Below are 24,051 nucleotides of genomic sequence, written 5' to 3' on the forward strand. Positions count from 1 at the left end.
AGTGAATTCTCTCAACACTGCTTCCTGTTTTCTTCCTCATGTCCCTCCAGGGAAAACTACTTTATTGTTTAATTTCTGCATTTTTTCCCCTTCACGTATGCACTTTTAGGCCTTTTTTTTTAATAGCTGGAAAAAAATACCACCTCACAAACCTGTATTTAAAAAGAAACAGAAATGACCATATGAGATTTGCCTCTGTCCAAGCATTTCATCCATGTGTGTGAAGCCGTCATTCATCTTTTTATATGGGGTGGTTGTCTCTTCTTGGTTTGTTTGGTCCCCTCCCTCATGGGCTTGTGCTTGGGATCAAATCCTTCTGGCCGTTTGCCTTGGACCACATGAAAATCTTTCTGGTGACTCAAATACTGCATCGGAAAAGAACTCTCTAAGATCCCCATGCCGGTAAACTTTAATGAACCCTTATCCATGCTTCAGCGCCTTACTGAAGATTTGGAATACCATGAGCTGTTAGATCGAGCTGCAAAATGTGAGAACTCTCTAGAACAGCTCTGTTATGTTGCAGCTTTCACCGTGTCTTCCTACTCCACTACTGTCTCCCGTACCAGCAAGCCATTCAACCCACTCCTTGGGGAGACTTTTGAACTAGACCGATTAGAAGAGAACGGGTTCCGATCCATCTGTGAGCAGGTGAGTCATCATCCCCCGGCTGCTGCACACCATGCTGAGTCAAAAAATGGCTGGACATTGCGTCAGGAAATTAAAATCACCAGCAAGTTTCGAGGCAAATACCTCTCCATTATGCCCCTTGGTACCATCCACTGTATTTTCAAGGAAACTGGCCACCACTACACTTGGAAGAAAGTTACCACAACGGTGCACAACATTATCGTGGGCAAGTTGTGGATAGATCAGTCTGGTGAAATTGATATTATAAATCACAAGACAGGAGACAAGTGCAATCTTAAATTTGTTCCTTATAGCTACTTTTCTCGGGATGTAGCAAGAAAGGTGACAGGGGAAGTGACAGATCCATCAGGGAAGGTTCACTTTATCCTGCTGGGGACGTGGGATGAGAAAATGGATTGTTTCAAAGTCCAGCCTGTCGCTGGGGAAAATGGGGGTGATGCTCGACAGAGAAGCTGTGAAGCAGAGGAGAGCAGGGTCATGCTGTGGAAAAGGAACCCCTTGCCGAAGAATGCAGAATACATGTACTACTTCTCAGAGCTTGCTCTGACTCTCAATGCCTGAGAAGCTGGCACTGCCCCCACAGACAGCCGATTGCGGCCCGACCAGAGGCTGATGGAAAATGGGCGCTGGGATGAAGCCAATGCTGAGAAGCAGCGCCTGGAAGAAAAGCAGAGACTCTCCAGAAAGAAGAGAGAAGCAGAAGCTGTGAAAGCCACGGAGGATGGCACACCCTACGATCCCTACAAGGCACTGTGGTTTAAGCGGGAGAAGGACCCCATTACCAAGGAGTTAACCCATACTTACAGGGGAGGATACTGGGAGTGTAAAGAAAAGCAGGAGTGGACCGCCTGCCCGGACATCTTCTGAACTGACAGTAACGAAAAGGAGGAGCAGTCAAATAAAAACACAATTTTTTAAAAAAGATTATCAGCAATGCCTCCTACAGCACCACCTGTTTGTCTCTCCTGGGAAAGGCCTTCCATGGAAATACTAGCATCATGGAGGGACACATGACCACCGTCCATTACATCACTGCCATCCAAATGACCATGGATGGTCCCTCTGGAATGTGTGGCATGTTGGATGAAGAGCGACTTCTACCGGCACTGTCAAGGCTGTGAAAAAGGTCACAGCTGAGCTGAAGGGGGAAGCTCAGTGTCATGTTCTCCTGTGCCCCTATCCCTTATGTGTCAGATGTGGATCTTACCTGCCACCTACAGAAAGCTGCCAAATATGATGGCATCTAGAAGGTGGTGAAGCAGGCATCATAGGCGCCCTTAAAGAGCATCCAAGGCTACACTGAGGAACAGGTTACCTCCTGCAACTTTAACAGCGGTATCCACTTTTCATCTTTGATACGGGGGATGGCATTGCCCTCAATGATCACTTTGTCAAGCTTATTTCCTGGATTAACAATAAATTAAGCTACAGCACCAGGACAGTGGACCTTAAGGTTCACATGGCCTCCAAGGAGTAAGAGCCCCATGGAACACCAGACCAAGGGAGAACATGAGAGAGTCCTTCTGTTGTTGAAAAGTCCTTGCCCCACTCTTCCAGCAACACACTGAGTGTCTCCTTAACTTGACACAATTTCCATCTCACACCCTCTGAAAAGGGCAGTGGCTTAGGGAGCCCTACCTTGCCATATATCATCAATAAAGTACACTGTACACAGCCAAAAAAATAAAAAAAAATAATTTACTTTTTCTAAATAAAGACAGTTACCTTCATAAGAGGAATTCTGTTACCAACTGTTCAAATAATATGTTTACACTGTGCTACACATCTGTTGTTTTGCTTACTTTTAATGATAACCCAGTGAACTAGGAATTATCATCTCTATTTTATAGATTAGAAAACTAATGCTGAGTAAAGTTAAGTTACATGAAGTTAAAAAATTAGAGTTTCAAGAAGGATCAAAATCTATTTCCAAGGACTCGAGCTATTATGAAGTGTGTGTATGTATGTATTTCTATTTATATATTCTACCTTGCTTGTTAAGAAAAATACCTATGCCTGGATCTGCAAAAGAAGTCACTTTTATTTATCTAGAATAGTATATTACCAGTGAGATACAGCATTGGAGCAAATAACCATCCAAAATTTCACCATCTCCAGAATTTAGTGAAACATTTCCATTTTGTTTGTTTGGTTTGGTTTGGGTTTATGTGTCTACATAATACTACTTTCAGAAAAAGAGAGAAATCACTTGACAAATATGCTCACGGAATTCTAACCTGTGCCTTCTCATTGAAGAGGGGTGATTAACAACTTCAAGATGTTTTCTAAGCATATTACTAGTAATCTATAAAAAATAACTACCATTCAATTTGAATATTATCCTTTAGAAGCTCAATGAAGCCATGATTCTTTGAATAAAGTTTCCACATTAAAAGCATCCAGAAATATAGAAATAAGAATCAGCCAGTGCTCCAAATGTGATTGGATGACTGGAAAATTGTTACTCCAAATATAGATATTTATAGTAGAAAGAGCAATTTAAACTTAATAACTTAATTCTATGAATAGAGAGAAAATATACATTCAGAACAAATACCTACATTTAGCACTGGTGCCTCCCTGACTTTTGTAGATTTCAATGAATGTTTGCTACACTGAACTAAATCTAGGAAGAGAAATATTTCAAATATACATGTTCATATTGGCAAAATGTTGATAAAACACACTTCTTCTACATGTAGAGGAGAAAGAGCTTAAAAATTAATTGCTAATAGAGAATATCTTAAGTTTAATAAAATTACTTTACCAAAGCATACTTGTCAGACGTCAGTAATTAACAAGATTGTGGGTATAAAGAATTAAGGCATGCCACCTCTAAGAACATGAAAAATGTGTTGGTAGGCTAACTGCATGTCTCTTGTAAAGTTTCAAAGCTGAATATATGAAGCTGAGTGGCACTAGTCACAAATGGAAGGAGGTGGTCTTTACTTCTTTAACCAGAAAACTGAATATAGTGTACCATAGTTCAAATTACGATTCAGATAATTAGCTCCTAGAAATTTTGTTAACATACTTGTTTCTCTCAATATTATTTGATAACTTAGGGATTAACCTAAGCATAGGTATCTATCCTATCTAATAATAGACAAACATGGTAATTAACCATACCTTTGCTACGCTTCCCATTGGCTAATAAGGGCGATATGCAAATTAACTGCCAACCAAGATGGCGGCTGGCAGCCACGCAGCTGAAGCGAGCAGGAGGTTTGCTTGCTCCAGTGATGGAAGAAGCCAAGGTTCCCTGCCTGCCCTGGCCTGGCTCTGAGCTCTGAAAGCAACTAAGTTTCAATTATAGAAGCTAAACAAACCCCAGATACCTGCTTTCAGCAGGCTGTGGCCTCAGAGCAGTGATAGCAACAAAGTTTCAATTATAGAAGGTAAATAAAACCCAGAATGAAAAAGAACAAAAAGAAAAAAAGGAGAGGCTGAGAGCTTTAGTCGCCAGCCAGGGTGAAAAGGGCCCTCAGCCCCTCACCCAGACTGGCCAGGCACCCCAGTGGGGACCCCCACCCTAAAGGGGATGTGGCCAGCCTGAAAACAGCCATCAGCCCCTCATCCAGGCTGGCCAGGCATCCCAGTGGGGACTCCCACCCTGAAGGGGGTGTGACCAGCTGCAAACAGCCATCAGCCCCTCATCCAGGCTGGCCAGGCACCCAAGTGGGACCCCACTCTGTTCCGGGACACCCTTTGGGGCAAACCAGACAGCCCCCACCCATGCACTAGGCCTCTATCCTATATAGTAAAAGGGTAATATGAAAACTGACCCTAACAGCAGAAAGACTGGGAATGACTGGTCACTATGACACACACTGACCACCAGGGGGCAGACGCTCAATGCAGGAGCTGCCCTTTGGTGGTCAGTGCACTCCCACATGGGGGAGCTCTGCTCAGCCACAAGCCAGGCTGATGGCTGCCAGTACAGCGGTGGTGGTGGTGGGAGCCTCTCCTGCCTCCTCAGCAGCCCTAAGGATGTCGGACTGCAGCTTAGGGTTTAGGTCTTCTCCCCGCTGGCAAGTGGACATCCCCCGACGGCTTCCGGGCTGCCAGAGGTATGTCTGATTGCCAGCTTAGGCCCAATCCTCTGGGGAGCAGGCCTAAGCCAGCAGGTGGTCATCCCCCGAGGGGTCCCAGACTGCGAGAAGGCACAGGTCGGGCTGAGGGATGCCCCCCAAGTGCACAAACTTTTATATATTATATTAGTATCAGAATTTCATTAAAAATATCTAAAAAGCTCTACAATTCCCTGGATAACACATGAAATTTAAGATGAAGAAAAATTATCTTCTAAAGCAACAGAAAATAACTGACTCTTCTTAAATGAGAAGCTACAGGTCAAATCGTGGCCACATTTCAAATAATGTATTTTGAGAGTTGAAAGTGACTTTAAAGATAATCCACTCAAACACTTTTGTTTAGACGTAAGAAACTTGAGAGTCAGACCGTTTAGATGACTTGTCCAAGGTCATCAAGCGGGTAACTGACAGAACTTCTACTAGAACCACACTTTTTTTTTTCTCATTCAATCCTTTCCTCAACTTATTCTTGTTTTCTTTATAGCTGATAATTTGTTGTTTTTATTGATTTATTTTTAACTAGAGGCCCAGTGCATATGCACTGGGGGGAAGTGATCCCTCAGCCCAGCCTGCACCCTCTTGCAGTCTGGGAGCCCTCAGGGGATGTCCAACTGCCACGGAGGTGGGAGAGGCTCCTACCACCACCACAGCGTTCACCAGCCATGAGCCTAGCTTCTGGCTGAGTGGCGTTCCTCCTGTGGGAACACACTGACCACACACTGGCTGAGGGGCAGCTCCTGCGTTGAGTGTCAGTGCACATCATAGCAACCAGTTGTTCCATGATTCGTTCAGTTTGTATATTAGCCTTTTATTATATAGGATGATGATATCTATCCTGTGCGTGTGTATGTGGGAATTTAAGTGTAGTTTATCCTTCTGTTTTACAAATAGTATTACCTATGCACTATTTATGTCAATTGCATCCAGTCTCTGAAAGTACAATTATCAGTTTCTAATATACATTACTTTTGGTGTACTGTTGGGAGATGGATTTAAGACTTTTTAGATGCCAAATTCCTTAGCTTTATAAATATTGGAAGTTTGTATTGAATTTATTGAGGTGACATTGGTTAATAAAATTGTATGGATTTCAGGTGCACAATTCTATAACACATTATCTGTATATTGTATTGTGTGTTCACCTTCTCAAATCAACTCTCCTTCCATCACCATTTATTCCCCCTTCACCTGGTTTTAACTCCCTCCAGCCCCCTTCTTCTAGTAATCACCATACTGTTGTCTGTGTCTGTTTTTGTCTTGTTTTGTTTTGCTTAATCCCTTCACCTTTTTCATCCAGCTCCCCAAGCCCCCTTCCCTGTGACAGCTGTCAGTCTATTCCCTACCTATGAGTCTGTTTCTACTCTATTTATTAGTTTATTTTGTTCATTAGATTCAACATGAGTGAAATCATATATTACTTATCTTTCTCTAACTGGCTTATTTCACCTAGCATAATGCTCTCTAGGTCCATCCATGCTGTCATAAGGGGTAATAAAATTTCCTTCTTTATTACAGTTGAATAGTGTTCCATTGTGTAAATGTACCACAGCTTTTTTATCCATTCATCTACTGATGGGCACTTGGGCTACTTCCAGATCTTGGCTATTGTAACACTGCAATGAACATAGGGGTGCATATATTCTTTTGAACCAGTGGTTTGGGTTTCTTTGGTTATATTTCTGAAGTGGGATCTCTGGGGCATAAGGAAGTTCCATTTTAAATTTGTTGAGGTAATTACATTTGCAGTTCATAAATAATCATTATAATTTTGGTCTAATAGATAATAATTAATATACCCATATTCTCAGAATTAAATACACAAGATGAAATTTTAATCCTTTTCATAGTAATTCAAGAAATGAAATGCAGAGTACAAATTTTCTTCATATTTCCTAGTGATCATTGACCATGATTTAATCATCAATCAGCAATTGTATTTTTCACATTTTTATTGCCCCCAATAAAGTATCACTACTTTTTTCTTCACACTCTGGATGGGTGAGTGGTGTTTATAAAAACCATTGGAACCCTCCACTTTTCTAATCACCCTGAGGTCTTTAACCCAATTTTCTTAAGATAAAAGGAGTAAAAGTAACAGGTTTACTATATCATTTCTTTCTGAGAAGCAAGAGAGGATGTAATCATAGGGATAAAGTAATTTTAGATCAGAGACTAGAGGGCATAACACTGAGCCAGTGAAATTCTCTGGAGAGATAAAGAATTAGAAGGACTTCAAGCAGCTGGAAGTAGATCTGTAGCAGAGAAGAGGTAAAGATAAGAGAGACTAGAGGAAGCTAATTAAAATGGCCCTTTTAATTTAGTATATGGCTAGGCACATTATTTCATCCATGATAAATATGCTGTACATTCAAAATGTAAACACTGAGAAATACAGGTTGTAATCAATTTAAGTATTACTTTAATGAAGGAGATGAGCTTATGGTACTAAATTTATACAAGTGAAATGTCCAGGGTACTTGACTTTAATGGATTTTATTGACTGAATTTCAATATAACCATGCCAGTATTTATAACTATTCATTCCTATGGTCAAATTTATACCACTTTTAAGAGGGTCTACTGATTCTTCCTTTTTTTCAGTTTTGAATAACAAATATTAGTATATATTAAGATATCCAGTATTGACAGAAATGTGTTTTAGTTGTTTTTGGAAGAAGCATGAATCATTATTTTATTAGCAAATTGATATTTTAAGTGGAGAATTATTTAAAGATAATTTCTAACACTCTAGGTGAGGGGGTAATTTGCTTTTGGAGAATTTAAAAATTGATAAAATTCCTGAAAGTTTTCTCCCCCCCCCCCCAAAAAAAATACTTTTTTTATTGATCTCAGAGAGGGAGAGGGAGCGAGAAATAGAAGCATCAATGATAAAAGAGAATCATTGATTGGCTGCCTCATAAATACCCCCTACTGAAAATTGAGCCCACTACACAGGCATGTGCCTTGACTGGGAATCAAACCTGGGATATCTTAGTCCCTGGGAGGGCACTGAGCCACCACAGCCAGGCAGTTTTTTATTTGTTTTGTTTTGAATATCATCAGGCACCAGCTATTCTAAATAATGTCACTGATGAAATCTTCCTCCTGATTGTGGCAGACGGTTCCCACTGCCCCTCCTTCCTTAAGTCTGCCATTCTCAACAGTAAATGATAAATACAGGTTGGGGCAAAAGTAGGTTTACAGTTGTGAGTATGCAAAACAGTTCTTGTATTATTATTTATTCATTATTATATTATTTTCCATATGAACAACTGTAAACCTACTTATGCCCACCTTGTATATGTGCTAACCAGTAAATACTATTTATACATATGCAGCCATTCTTTAATTCTTTGTGCTGATATGGTTGTCAAGGCAGTACAAAGTTTACTTTGAATGTCTGTATTAAGAAATCTGTATTCAACAGTCATGAAAAAATATATAGAGTGATTATATATATATAAAGTTTTAAAACTTTATTCTTTAGTGATATAACTGTTACATCCCATAATGTACACATGTCTATACATATAAAGAGCCAGGGTCGTAACATCAACAATGACCAGAGGCTTGACCAAACACCAGGCTGAACATGCAGCAGGCGAGCTGGCTGAACTGCTCACTTCTGGAAGACAGAGAGAGGCGGGCTGGTCAGCAGCAGTAGTGGCTGCTGGCAAGGCCCAGATTGAGAAGCAGGGTGATTAGACCCTGCTTCTCTCTCCCAGCCTTGCCAGCAGCCAAGCCTCTCTCTCTCTCTCCCAGAGGAAAGCAGTTCAACCCACTTGCCAGCAGCTGAGGGAGGCTGCTGATCAGCCCTGCCTCTATGATCAGGCCCGGAGATAGGCCCGAAGATGCTGACTGGCATTGAAACCAACCAATCAGAACTAAATCTGGGTGAATTGCGAGGAGACAATGGCTGCCTAGGAGGCAGAGCTTTTGATGCTGACTGGCATAGAAACTGACCAATCAGAACCAAATCTGGGTGAATTGCGAGGAGTCAATGGCTGCCTAGGAGGTGGGGCTTTTGATGCTGACTGGCATAGAAACTGACCAATCAGAACCAAATCTAGGTGAATTGCAAGGAGCCAATGGCTGCCTAGGAGGTGGAGCTTTTGATGCTGACTGGGATAGAAACAGACAAATCAGAACCAAATCTGGTTGAACTGTGAAGGCAGAAACTAAAGTGGGGGCTGAGGAGTGGTTTTAAGGGCAACAGCTATTTGGTGTAAGGTGTAAGAAAGTGATTCAATTTTTTAATGACCGGTTTGGCAATATAGTGCATATGGCTGGCTATCAGTCCAGATATAGGGATTATGTGTTTTTATCTGCCAAGAGCATCTCCTCCTGCTGAAAAAGGCTTTTCCATCCCATTTAAGCAATCCTATCCTATATAATCTATCTATACTAATAAACGGGTAATATACTAATTAGACTAGGTCATCTGGCCATCTTTGAGATGTCCGATTTCCTTCCAGACAAAGCCATGGTGGTGGGGGCCAAGGCAGAGGTAGTTAGGGGAAATCAGGCCAGCAGGGGAGGGCAGTTGGGGGTGAGATCAGGCCAGCAGGGAAGGGCAGTTAGGGGCAATCAGGCAGGCAGAGGCAGTTAGGGGTGATCAGGCTGGCAGGGGGGCAAGGTAGGGGCGATCAGGCTGGCAGGGGAATGGTCAGGAGGTGATCAGGCTGGCAGGCAGAAGTGGTTATGGGCGATCAGGCAGGCAGGCAGGTGAGTGATTAGGAGCCAGTCATCCCGGATTGTGAGAGGAATGTCTGACTGCTGGTTTAGGGATTGGGCCTAAACCAGCAATCGGACATCCCCTGAGGGGTCCCAGATTAGAGAGGGTGCAAGCTGGGCTGAGGAACACCCACCCCCCTGCACGAATTTTGTGCAGTGGGCCTCTAGTATATAATAAACAACTTGATACATTTTTACATATATAAATTTATATTTATTATATTTATAAATTACATATATATATAAAGTCTATCAAGCCATAAATATATATATATTAGAGGCCTGGTACACAAAAATTTGTGCACTCGGGGGGAGGGGGGTCCCTCAGCCCAGCCTGTGCCCTCTCGCAGTCTGGGACCCCTCGGGAGATAACGACCTGCTGGCTTAGAACTGCTACCGGGTGGCAGAGGGCAGGCCCGATCCCTAGGTGCAGCCCCTGGTCGGGCTCAGAGCAGGGCCGATTGGGGAGTTGGGGCACCGCCCCATGTCATGCACAGAGCAAGGCGGATCTGGAGGTTGCGATGCCACCCTCAGTCACGCTCAGGGTAGGGCCGATTGGGGAGTTGGGGCACCGTCCCCTGTCACACTCAAGGCAGGGTCGATGGGGAGGTTGCAGCGCCACCCCCTGTCATGCACAGAGCAGGGCCAATCAGGGAGTTGGGTCACTGCCCCCTGTCACTCACAGAGCAGGGCCTATCAGGGGGGTTGGGGCTCTGTACCCTGTCACGCACAGAGCAGGGCCAATCAGGGGGTTGGGGTGCTGCCCCCTGTCATGCACAGAGCAGGGCCCATCAGGGGGTTGGGGCGCCGCCACTCTCACACTCAGGGCAGGGCCGATGGGGAGGTTATGGCTCTACCCTGTCACACACAGAGCAGGGCCTGTGGGGGGTGGGGGGGTTGGGGTGCCGCACCCTGTCACACACACAGCAGGGCCGATCAGGGGGTTGGGGCGCCGCACCCTGTCACACACAGAGCCGCAGGGCAATCAGGGGGTTGGGGAGCTCTCCCCTATCAGGCACAGAGCAGGGCTGATCAGGGGGTTGGGGCGCCTTCCCCTGTCACGAACATGGCAGGGCTGATCAGGGGGTTGTGGCCCCGCCCCCTATCACACACAGAGCCGCAGGGCAATCAGGGAGTTTGGGCGCTGCTCCTTGTCACACTGATCCCGGTGCCGGGAGGCCTCACGGCTCCACTGATCCTGGTGCTGGGAGGTATATTACCCTTTTACCATATGGGATAGAGGCCTGGTGCATGGGTGGGGCTGGCTGGTTTTCCCTGAAGGGTGTCCTAGATCAGGGTGGGGGTCCCCACTGGGGTGCCTGGCCAGCCTGGGTGAGGGGATGATGGCTGTTTGCAGCTGGTCACACATCCTTCAGGGTGGGGGTCCCCACTGGGGTGCCTGGCCAGCCTGGGTGAGGGGCTGAGGGCTGTTTTCAGGCTGGCGGGTGACGGAAGCTCCCAACTGCTCCTTTTTTTCTTTTTCTTTTTTTTTTTATTATGGGCCAGCTTTAGCTTTGAGGCTTGGCTCCAGCTCTTAGGCCTCCGCTGCTGAAAGTGGTTTCTGGCCTTTGTTTCCAATGTTGCGATCCTGCTGGCTGAAGCCCGGCGGACTAAAGCAGGTTTCTGGGGTTTTGTTTAGCTTCTATATTTGTTACGTAGTTGCTTAGAGTTGCAGGTCAGAGGCCTGCAGCGGCAGGCAGGGAACATTGGAGTCCTCCATCACTGAAGCAAGCAAGCCTCATGTTCGCTTTAAGCTGCCTGGCTGCCGGCCACCATCTTGGCTGGCAGTTAATTTGCATATTGCCCTGATTAGCCAATGGGAAGGGTAGCGGTCCTACACTAATTACCATGTTTCTCTTTTATTAGATAGGAGATATATATATATATATATATATATATATATATATATATATATATATATATATATATATATATATATATATATAAAATCTTCACCTAGATCAAGACATTTCCATGACCTGGAAGTTTCCTTTGTGTCCATCCCAGTTAATACCTACCTCTAAATGTGACCATTATTCTGATTTCTATCACATAGCAGCCTGGCTGGTGTTGCTTAGTGGTTGAACATCAATCTATGAACCAGGAGATCATGGTTTAGGTTACAGGTTCGATCCCCAGTGGGGGGCATGCAAGAGGCAGCCAATCAATAATTCTCTCTCATCATTGATGTTTCTATCTCTCTTTTCCTCTTCCTTCCTCCCTGAAATCAATAAAAAATGTATATTTTTTAAAAAAGGAAAAGCAAAAAAAAAAAAAACATTCTGTATTTAAGAATGTTCCTTCCATTCTTTTGGGATGAAGTCCTATGCTCCTTATCATTTTTGGAGTGTTTCTATGCCATATGTACCTGAAATCTGGCTCTTTTCCAGATTAGCCCTGACTGAACAAGAATACCTAAGTGTCACTCAAAACCATTAGAACAGCTGTTTCAGACTGAGTAGGAGCAGGATGAGCAAGCCTTGCTACAATTTTACTTCCTTTTTCTTCCTTTAATTCAGTGTAAACACCAATTCCCCAACCCTTCATTATTCATTAAAAGATCTAAAGCAACATTTTCTCATATTTTATGGTTACCCTGTAAAGAAATGTTGCAATGAACAAATTAGTTTGGGAAATGTTGCATAATATATTCGCCTCTTGGGAAATCAAAATGTGCATTAGCACATTAAAGGTACTGAGAGGTCCTGTAAGAAAATAATCATATACATTCATTTAGCCCAGTGTTTTCAAACTTATTAAGAAATTATTTTTTGCATACCAACTTTCAACATCCTGTGAAATTAATGTTCTCTAGTAGGAGCTAGAGGAAATGCTGGGCTAATTACTTTATTATCACATTATTGACAAGCCGTCTACACCTTCATTGGGCAACTTTTTATCCCTAATAAATCACTTTTAATGCTGTTGGCATTTTAAACTATTTTAAGCCAAGTTTATGCCATTTCCTTTATTATAAAGCATTAAATAACACTGTGGATGCATCTTCAGGAAAAATACCACAGCAAGTACAGTGATTAATTGCTTTTAATAGCATCCACAGATAAAGCAAAGTGAACAGCATTAAATTCAAATTTACAGACAGCAATCTACCAAAAGGGAGTTGGTACATTATACATGCACTTATTTTATACAAGTAGAGAATAAAGTAGGACATATTTGATTTTTTAGATAACTGCAACTTATACATTTAAGCTCCAGTATCATTTACCCCTTTATTTGGTCATCTCTGAAATGAACCTTTCTATAATTCACCTCCTTTACCAAATGATATTAAAAACTTTCTTGATGGCTTGGGGCAAAAAATGAGTGATATAACAGTGACTGCCATTTCCATTCTCCTAATCAGATGTCCCTTTTAAGCATGTCAGATTCAATGAATCCATAACAAGTTGATTTTAATTCGAATGCACTGTTAAATTGATGGAATTCATTTTTTTCCTAAAAAACTGAGGCCTTGATTTCTGAGGAGTTTTGTTTTGTTTTTCTTCCCCTGAGTATGTGATTCTGTTGTAGAGTGTTGTTGGGTGTCTGGGAGGGGAATGGTAAATGAAATGGAAGGGGAATAGAATATTAGTCCATTGCAGTAGTTATAAGCATGCACTTTGGTATTCCTGAGTCCTGGTATTGGCTCAAATAACTAGTTGTCACCTATGGAAAGTTATCTAACTTGCGAACTTGTTTTCTCACCTGTAATATAAAATAACTAGAGTCCTGGTGCATGAAATTTTTGCACTTGGGGGGCTCCCTCAGCCCAGCCTGTGCCCTCTGGCAATCCAGGAGCCCTCTGGGGATGTCCGACTGACATCCTTAGTGCTGCCATGAGCCTGGCTTCTGGCTGAGTGGTGCTCCCACTGTGTTGATCAGGATGGGGCTGCAACTAGTGCTCCAACATCCCCCCGAGGAGTCCCAGATTGCGAGAGGGCACAGGACAGGCTGAGGAACACCACCAGTGCACAATCGGGGTCAGGGAGGGGCGTGGGAGGTTGGCCAGATGGGGAGGGACTGGGGAAGGGCTCCAGGGTGTGTCTGGTCCGTCTCACTCAGTCCTGATCGGCCAGACCCCAGCAGCAAGCTAACCTACCAGTCGGAGCATCTGCCCCCTGGTAGTCAGTGCACGTCATAGCGACTGGTTGACTGGTCGACTGTTTGTCCTTTGGTGGTCAGTGCACATCATAGCGAGCAGTTGAGCGACCTTAGCATATCACGCTTTGATTCGTTGAACAGATGACCAGATGACCAGACACTTAGCATATTAGGCTTTTATTATATAGGATTATATTTACCTTTGTATAAGTATTAAAGCAGATACTAAATGTCAGAGGAAGTCAATACCTGGTTGAGAGCGACAATGCAAATATACATAACCATTGGGAATCTAGAAAAGCAACACATCAAAAGCCAGATGACTTGCCCTAACTGGTTTGGCTCAGTGGACAGAATGTCAGCCTGCGGACTGAAGGGTCCTAAGTTCGATTCCAGTCAAGGGCATATACCTTGGTTGTGGGTACAGCCCCAGAAAGGGGTGTGCTGGAGGCAGCTGATTGATGTTTCTCTCTCATCAATGTTTCTAAATCTCTATCCCTCTCCCTTCCTCTCTGTAAAAAAAAATCAATAAAATATATATTTTAAAAAGCCAGATGACAGGTAAGAGCATGAGGAAATATTTTCTAATCAGAGTAAAGCTAAAGCTCTAAAATATAGGCAAATGGTCATCTCCTTGAGACAGTCTAAAGTAGTTAAGTATGCATATTTTGGAGTCTGGTAGAATTGGGTTTAAATCCAGGCTTTGAAATGTACTAGATTTATTACCATGGTCAAATTATTTTTCATAAATTCCTTTTATGCATATCTAAATGGGATAATATTAGCTCACAGAGAAAGTAAAATGCATTATATTTAGCATATTTTGGCACTTGGTATTTTTTTGTTGTTCTCAGCAGTGGCTGCACATTCTAATCACCTGAGGAGCTTTTAAATATTTCCAGGTGACACGAGTTCAGGTAAATAAGAATGTCTAGGGGTAGAATCCATAATCTACTTTGTAAACTCCCTGAGTGATTCCAATATGCAATTTAGCCTGATAACCGCTGTTCTAGATTAGTGGTTCTCAAATCTCCCTATATATTAGTCTCACTCAAGGCCCATTAAATACACCTTTACTAGTAAGAGTTTTTATCAGTAATACCAGCTACCATTTATTGAGGACCTACTATAGGCCAAGCATGGTGTCACGCAGTTTAAATATATGGCCTTCTTTACATTTTATAATATTACAACCCAAACTTATAATATCACTAATTTTTAACACAAACCTACAAGGTAGGTATAATTTTCTCATCTAGAGACTTCAAATTCTATGAGGCTTTATGTATCTTATTTGCCTTAACTTCAGAACCTCGCATAGTACCTGGTACAAAATAAGCAGTAATAAATACTTGCTGCAGAGGCAGGATTTAAAACCATGCCCAGATGATTCACGAACCCATTCTTTACATACCCTGCCACACCTTTTCCTGTTTGCCTGTACAGCAATATCAAGTCTCCATGACAGCAATAGCAATAATCACAGAGGCAGCCATTCATTCTTCTGTACCATCTCAAGACACCCCACAGTGGTCCTAAAATCTGTACCAGAATCTTTGCTTACACTCACTCAATGATGTATGCATTCACTGTGATCAAGCAACCTTTAGAAGTTTGAGAATGGTATCTTTGTGGAACCCAGCTAATGCCAATCTCCTTCCATGAAGCCACCCCAGAAGAATATTAGACAACACTAATTTCTCCCTTTCTTTGGGTTCCTAAGATAATTATCACTCTACTGTTCATTTTGCCACATGCTGGGAGCCGGTCCATCCTTGCTGTTTCAAGGGACCTGGCATATATGGCATACTGTTCTTAATATGTTTGCTCCCCTTAGCGCTATGTGTTTTAACCAAGGTCACCTCTCTGAGAAAGGTTGTTTCCCCAGGTAGGGATTTTCCACTGAAGATAGGGAGGGGATAAAACCCCTTAACTAAGTGCCAGGCAGGTAGTTAATCACTTTAACTACAAACAATCACACTTAAGCTACATAATCTTTACTCCCTGGAATGGAGATAAGAAACGCCCTAACCTTTGGAATAGAGGTTGATAGGATTGGAATCAACTGGTATAAATACAGATGTAACAAGACAACAGGACACAGAACCTAGAGACAGAACCTGGCTGAAGAACCTAGAGACAGAACCTAGATACAGAACCTGGAGACAGAACCTAGACACACAACCTAGAGACGGAACATGGCAAAAGATCCTGGACAGAAACTGGCAACAGAACCTAGAGACAGAACCTAGCAAGAGAACATGGCAAAAGATCCTGGCTGGAGATCCTAACCAGAACATCACTGGAGATCCTGACCAGAACTTGGCTAGAGATCCTGTCTATGCTGCTGATCAACTGAACGCTGTCTCTGTGTCATTCCTTCTTCGCCGACTCCATCCACACCTTTGGGGACCCCTGGACCTGCTGGGGTTGGACCCCAGCAGCCACATATTACATTCTGTCTTATAAGGCTGTTTCATAGAAGCATGCTCTGTATATCTAGCAGATTATGAAACCTCTAAAAACAGGTAACAATTGCATACACTGTGTCAAATATTAGTATAATCACTTGAAATATAAATTCACTTATTTATCCTTAGAATAACCACAGAAAGTAGGTTCTTCGAATATACCATGTACAAGTAAAAAAGTTATAATGAAATACAATTATCAAAATATATTTAAACTAGAGGCCTGGTGCATGGATTCGTGCACTGCCGGGGGGGTGGGGCCTCAGCCCGGCCTGTGCCCTCTCACAGTCTGAGACCCCTCGGGGCATGTCCACATGCCAGATTCGGCCCCCAGGAGCCAGACATCCCTCTTGCAGTCTAGGGCTCTCGCAGTCCGAAACCCCTCGCTCCTTACCACAGCCTGCAGTGGAGGCAGGAGAGGGCCCCGCCACCGTTGCTGTGCTCGCCAGCCATGAGCCCGGCTTCTGGCTGAGCAGTGCTCCCCTCTGTGGGAGCACACTGACCACCAGGGGGCAGCTCTTGCATTGAGTGTCTGCCCCCTGGTGGTCAGTGTGCATCATAGCGACCGGTTGTTCTGCTGTTCAGTCGATTTGCATATTAGGGTTTTATTATATAAGATTTTCATAATACAGAAATATATTTGTTTCTATTAAACACATTTGATTAAAATTAGTATCAAGTCTACAATAATCATAATATTGAAGTAAAATGAGCTTAAATTTTATTTCAATATAATTACAACTTTTATGTGATATGAAATTATCTGTGTTGTGTATTGCTGACATTTAAGTGGTCTGCTGCCTACTTTCAAAATCAAAGAAAATGCTAACTTTTAGTTAGAGGATAGGGAAAATACAGATGTAATTTGCCCTAGCCAATTCACAAAGCAGTTGAATTTAATTAAAAAAAACCTAGGATCCACGGCCTCCAAAATAAGGTTTTCTGGCATCAAAACATATTTTAAGCATTGAACACAAAAACCCAATAAGGACGTGCTACTTCATATGTTCAAATATTTACATAGAGGAAATAGTTAGATGATGTACTTTACTTTTTATTAATTTTCAAATATATTTTTGTTATATTCACATCAATTACTAGTGAACATTTGAGTCGAGATTTAGAGGAATCCCATTGCTTGGGTTAAGCTATGAAGGCATTCAGAGATATCCTAAAGAGAATTGGCTTTTATCTTGGGTAATATTTTTAAAAATTTCTTCAATGTTCAGGTGATGGCAAATAAAATAAAAAGTATAGCCAGTGCTAGCTAGCTTCTAGTCTATGCATAGCATATGCTTACCTAAAAAAGTTGGCAATCTACAATGTACATTCAGCTTTCCCATAAACTATAAGTTCAGACTAAAAAAAAATTGCAGATTGTTTTGCCATCTCATGATACAGCAAGACACCGATAAAATTTGGACAAAACCTGAACTGCATCCATGGGACTTTCAAGCAGCTGTTGAATTGAAATTGGTATATATCTTGTTAATGAACCCTAACAAAATTTAGCACATTATAAATTGCTTGCAGAAAGGGTTTTATTTTGCTTTGGATAAGGTAATTCATGCATGAACTATCCATGCTAATGATACGATTTTCAGCTATATTTAATAAGCATATTTCTGCTTTTGTGCAGTAGTTCTATTAGAGAGAGGTAGTGGCATAGATTTTGCTAAATATTGCAGGTGCTTACATAGTTTCCCCAACTTAAAGGAGAAAATGTTTTCTTTGGGGAAACAAAATAAGGCAGAATTCTTATTAATGGATCTTTTCAAAAAATAAACATGTGTCTAATTTTTCTGTTAGTCTCTACTAAAGTTCTAAAATTAGGTTTTGACTTTTCATTCTACCAGACAGCAGCTTGCCCAAACGTGCTGTCCATTGCATAGATTTGTTTTCTTCTTCACATTTTGCATTATTAAAGGGAAATAGGAAAGCCTAGCAGCAAATCAGACCAGACCTTTCATTTAAACAATTCTAGTTAATTGAAATAAAATACAACTTTGAAAGTGCAGGGACCCACACAATTACAACAAGCTATTACCTAAGAGACAATTAATTGCAACTTCCTTCTGTGGACCATGTCTACCAGCCCCCACTTTGACCCAATGGGCCTGCCAATGAGGTTGTACTCTAATTCATTTAAAAGATGCCTTATTCAGGCTCTTTTCTGGGATTCTCCTGTGGAAGGTTAGCTTACTGTAGAACTTTGGCCCAAAGCCGGTACACCATGAGGTCATAGACAGCATGACTTGAAAGATGGGCAAAAAAGGAGAAGCTATTAATAATACCAGAACAGCATTAATCTCGTCACAATTTTGTCAAGTTGCCTTTCAATGCCATGCAATTATCTTCTTTCTGCTGCATTCAAAGAACACATCACATCTGAGTACTTTGTTATGCCTCCACGGGATATTCAAAAAAGTCTTAACTTATGATCATGAGCATTTAAGACTACCAGTTTATTAATATGAAACATAGCAGATGTGTCAGTCAAATCTGATGGTGAACTATGTTACATAATACTTTGATGTTTTGATTCATAATTTAATACATTTGTGCAAGTACAGATAAATGTTAATATTTGTATTTTTCTCCTCAGAAACTAAGTATTAGTTTTCCCATGAAATTCTGTATTATGAAATAGCTTGTGTATCCAGAAAAATATGCTTTAAGTAGCCTGGAAAAACCATCATTCATAGCATTTAAATTACCAAAAGATCAGGAATTTTTCATTTCAAATATATTTGGAATGATCAACTCATGTAAATTTGAAGAAAAATGTTGACTAAAAGTTGATTTTTAATTTTTTCTTATGTAATCTTCTAATTACAAGTTATCCAAGTGTACCTGTATAATTTTGCCCAAAATAAATATTTATGAAATCACCATTAGGTGAATTCAAAGTTCTGCCATATTACTTACAAAGCTTGGATTTGTGAAAAAATATTTTAATGAATAAATTATTAGTGAACTAAATGCAAAATTGTGGAACTATGACATTCTTTACTTACTACCTTACTACATGAATAAAAGCACAATTGAAATAAAAGCAGTAGAGCAAATTATAATAATTCCAAATATGCTCTGAATTTTAAAAATGTAGGAATAAATTATCCACGCATGAGAAATTACTAAATAAGCACTTGGTAAAAAAAATATATCATGTCATTAACAGAACAGTAATCATATAAAAAGATATTCTAAAATTTTCTGTTATCAAATGTTCTGTCAATATTGACTCAAAGTCCTAGAATAGAAAAAATAATTCAAAAACTTATCTCATTAATGTCCCCATTTTTCCAGTTAAGCAGTTAATAGAAGAAACTTGATTTTGACAGAATTTACTTTTTATGGCAAAGTCTGTTTATTACTATTAGTTTGTCTTTTTTTTTATCTTTATTGTTGAAAGTATTATATATGCCCCCTTCCCCCCTGCCCTGCACTAACCTCTTCTGGTCTACCCCTTCACCCCACCCCAGGCCCTCACCACTCTGTTGTCTATGTCCATGGGTTGGTCTCTGAAATTAAATACAAAGTTCCCTATGTTTCACAAGTCTGCAATGTTTTCTCTCAACAATGCAAGATGCAAGTTAGACTCTAACACAAAAATGTAGAAATGGCTGGACTTACTAAATGGAACTTGTATGTGAATTTTTTAATGTGGAAATAATCCCAAAATAAAGAAATGCAAACCAACTATAACTGTTACACTGATGTGTTTCCACTAAGTTCTGATAGTCAATAAACTTCTACATATGGAATGCTTCACACTGGGCACTTATATTATTTTCTTATTTATGCCTCACAAAATAGATTCAAACAGGTTGAATAACTTGCCAAATAAAAGTAGAAAAGCTAAAACTATAATTCAGGCCTGAGCCCAAGGCTTCCACTCATAACTAATACACTATAATACTATAGTTGTCTCTGAAAAAATCAGTATTCTGCAATGAACACTAAAAAATGAGAGAAACAGAGGTGAACTTCCAGGTACTGAATAGAATGTGTAGTTATCAACTCCCAAAATTTCCTTCCCAAATTATGTGAAATGATGTCAGAACTATGAACATTTTACACCAAAATTATACTTCAGCATTGCATTGCTTCAAGACCCAGCATACTGAAACTACAGAATGGCTTTAAGTGGGGAGGAGGGTAGGGGAAAAATAGAGAATTCCTAGCACACAGTCATACTCATGACCCCAACCCTCTGACCTGCTACAGGGCTTTTTGAGAAGCAAATGCAGACTGAGAAAAGCTGTAAGAAGAGAGGCTAGTAAAGGGGCCTAAGGGTGATTTGGAATGTGCACCTAAAAGTTTAAAACAACCCTAAATGTAAATTCAGTGGCAAGGTGTCCAGGCAGATCGGATTGACTACAGGTAGGGAATTTCAAATAAACTTGATTTCAAGGGCCAGATACAATGTAAAGAGCGATATAAAATTTAAAGAGATAGTTGGATAATTCCTTAGCTCCTCAGGGAGAATAAAAGCTGAAAGAAAGGAAGAAGCACTATATGGCAACTGGATGATGAAGGGGAGAAAAAAGAAAAACAGGGAAAATTTAAAGTCCTAAAAATTTCAGGATAAACTTAAAGATTCATTCTATTCAAAAGCCCCCTTTTCATCAAAATAAACAAAGCAAGGCACTCAAATAAAATATTACCAAAGAAACTAAACTTTTCTAGACTGACGAAAAAGGGAACATTAAACTAGGGATATTGTAAGTCACCCCAATGCCATCAAAATGAACAAGAGGAAAGGAATATCTGTAGATCTATATTTACAAAATCAATAAATGAAATTTCACTCATCAACTGTATGATCTGGTACTAAAAAACACCTTTGAAGCAGAATAAAACTATAAGTCTACACTACAGGAATAATAAAATGTACCAAAACAAGTACTTAAAGATATGAAAAAGCTTAAACAGAACAACAGGAAATCTTATTCTTTGCTGTTTGAAATGCAAAATGGAATGATACAGGAATTTTATTTTATTTTATTTTATTTTTAAATATATTTTATCGATTTTTTATAGAGCGGAAGGGAGAGAGCTAGAAACATCGATGAGAGAGAAACATCGATCAGCTGCCTCCTGCACATCTCCTACTGGGGATGTGCCTGCAACCCAGGTACATGCCCTTGACCGGAATCGAACCTGGGACCTTTCAGTCCGCAAGCCGACGCTCTATCCACTGAGCCAAACCGGTTTCGGCAATACAGCCATTTTAGAAGACAATTTGGCAATTTCTCACAAAGATAACATTGTCTTATATAATCCAGCAATCATGATTCTGGGTTTTAACTGATTTGAAAACTTACATCTACACAAAACCTACACACAAATGTTTATAGCAAGCTTTGTTCAAATGAATAAAGATAACAACCTAGATGTCCTTTTATACATGAATGAATAAACAAATAGCTATGTCTACATAATAGAATACTATTCAGCAATAAAAAGAAATGAAGTATGAAATTTTACAAAGATACAGATAAATTTTAAGTGTGCATACCTAAGTAAAAGAAGCCAATCTTTTAAAGGCTGTATACTGTATGATTCCATTTATATGACATTCTGCAAAAGGCAAAATTCTAGAGATAGTAAACGATTAGTGTTTATCATGGGTTTGGAGTGGGGAAAGTAAAATAGGTGAATCACAGGGAACTTGGAGGTGGGCAGAATGGACCATAATGTCCCCTCCTGAGTGTGGACTGTACATACTGACTACTTTCCAGTGGAGAAACATGACAAAAACTAATTCAGTTAGGTGACCAAGGTTAACATCAGAGTTATATAAGTTATAAAATGTACTTTAATATGATGTGATGAGAATGGCATTTTACCTCTACAGCCTTCTTCCCAAAAACTCATACCCCCAGTCTAACCACAAGAAAAACATCAGACACATCCCAATTGGGAAACATTCTACAAAATCCCTGCCCAATACTCCGCAAAACTATCATCCAAAACAAGGAAAGTTTAAGAAACTGTCACAACCAACAGGAGCCTAAAGACACATGAAAACTAAATGTAATATGATATCCTGAATGTGATAATGGAATACAGAAAGGGAATTAAGTAAAATTCAAGAAAATCTAAATAGCACTGGCTGGTTTGGCTCAGTGGATAGAGCGTTGACCTGCAGACCAAAGGGTCCGGGGTTTGATTCTGGTCAAGGGCAGATACTTCGGTTCTCGGTTGCAGGCTCCTCCCCAGCCCAGGCCCTGGTCAGGGCACGTGCAGGAGGCAACCAATCAATGTGTCTCTCTCACATCAATCTTTCCCTCTCTCTTCCACTCTCTCTAAAAATCAATGGAAAAATATTCTCAGGTGAGGATTTAAAAAAAATCTAAAGGTATGAACTCCTTTTAAAAAGAATGTAGCAATATCAGCTCATTAATCATGATAAATATGCCATACTACATAAAGACATAATAACAAAGGAAACTGGGCATGGAGTCTATCAGAACTCTATACAGTACTATTTTTATTATTTTGTTGTAAATCTAAAAATTACTATAAAGTTTATTCAAAATATTAAATTATTTAACAAAGGAAGTGTGAATCAAGAATTTACATCCAGCCTAGGTGCCCTTAAATATCAATGTTTTTGAAATAAAATTTTCTACATAAAAGAACTTAAGATAGAGTAGAACAATGATTACTAAGGCCTTGGTGGTGGAAAAATGGAGCAAGATTGGTTCAAGGGCACAAACTTTCAGAAAAGATGAACAAATACTAGGGATCTAATGTACAGCATGATGACTATAGATAATAAAACTGTGTGCGTACTTGAAATTTGCTATAACAATAGATCTTAAGTGTTCTCACCACATAAAAATGTAAATATGTGAGGCAATTGGTGTGTTAATATATATCCTATCTAATAAAAGAGTAATATGCAAATTCATCATCACTCCATTACTCCATCACAAAGATGGCTGCGCCCATAGCCACAAGATGGCGGTGCCCAGTCCCCTCAGCTCCGCCGCTGAAGTGTCTAGATCTGTTGGCCAGGGAGGTGGCAGGGGAGGCAGGGGGGGAGCCCAGGGGCGATTAGAGGGGGCAGGGGTGGAGCTGGGATTGGAGGGGGCAGGGGCAGAGCTGGCAATCGCAGGGGCCTGGACAGGGGCAGAGCTGGCCAGAGGGGCCTCGGGGTCCCCTGCCCAGGCCTGCAGCTTCGGCCAGAAGCTGCAGTGGGGCAGGGGCAGGGCCGGTGATCGCAGGGGTCATGGGGTCCCCTGTCCAGTGTTGCAGCCTTGGCCAGAGGCTGCAGTGGGGCAGGGGCAAAGCCAGCAATCGGAGGGGACTGGGGGTCCCCTGCCCATGCCTGCAGCCTCAGCCAGAGGCTACAGGCCTGGGCAGGGGTGGAGGCGGAATCGGAGGGTCCTGGGCAGGGGCGGAGCCGGCGATTGGAGTGAAATACAGAGGAAACACGTTTACTGACCACTCATTGGCTAAGCTCCCTGTATGCCATTGGTAATATTCTTAGTAACTTGGGTAATAAGAATCCAAAAAGGTGATGTAGGGTTTTTTACCACACTCCTGGTGAAAAAAACGAAGGTCCACTGCTGGAGGGCTAAGAAATGTCATATCCTGCCCTAACCACTTTGGCTCAGTGGATAATGCCTCGACCGCAGGGTCTGGGTTTAATTCTGGCCAAGGGCATGTACCTACGTTGCAGGTTCCTCTCTGGCCAGGGCCCACATCAGGGCTCACATAGGAGGCAACCAATCAAAGTGTTCCTCTCACTTTGATGTTTCTCTCTCTTTCCTTTTCTCTTCCACATTCTCTAAAAATCAATGGAAACATATCTCTCAGGTGAGGATAAAAAAAAAAAAGAAATAAAGAAATGTCATATCCTATGAAAGACACATCTTAAAAATGCCTAAAGAAAGTTGTCATTTTTTTTAATGGTGAAAGGACTGGAGTCCATGTTGATGAAAAAACCTTGCTGGCTGCGGTGATTGGAAGTGGCTGCAGCAGCA

At 41.2% G+C, this 24,051-nt stretch overlaps 1 protein-coding gene across 1 annotated transcript; it reads left to right on the plus strand.

The window, feature by feature from the left end:
- Positions 1-357: 357 nt before the first annotated feature.
- On the plus strand, positions 358-1,541 carry LOC132223474 (oxysterol-binding protein 1-like; the record flags this gene model as incomplete). The annotated part of the gene is given in 1 exon segment (XM_059678644.1): positions 358-1,541. A coding segment is annotated over 1 exon segment (1,158 nt), but the record flags the coding sequence as incomplete, so codon positions are not given.
- Positions 1,542-24,051: the final 22,510 nt, after the last annotated feature.

This window comes from Myotis daubentonii, chromosome X, assembly GCF_963259705.1.
Source record: "Myotis daubentonii chromosome X, mMyoDau2.1, whole genome shotgun sequence".
In the NCBI taxonomy this organism is placed as follows: Eukaryota; Metazoa; Chordata; class Mammalia; order Chiroptera; family Vespertilionidae; genus Myotis; species Myotis daubentonii.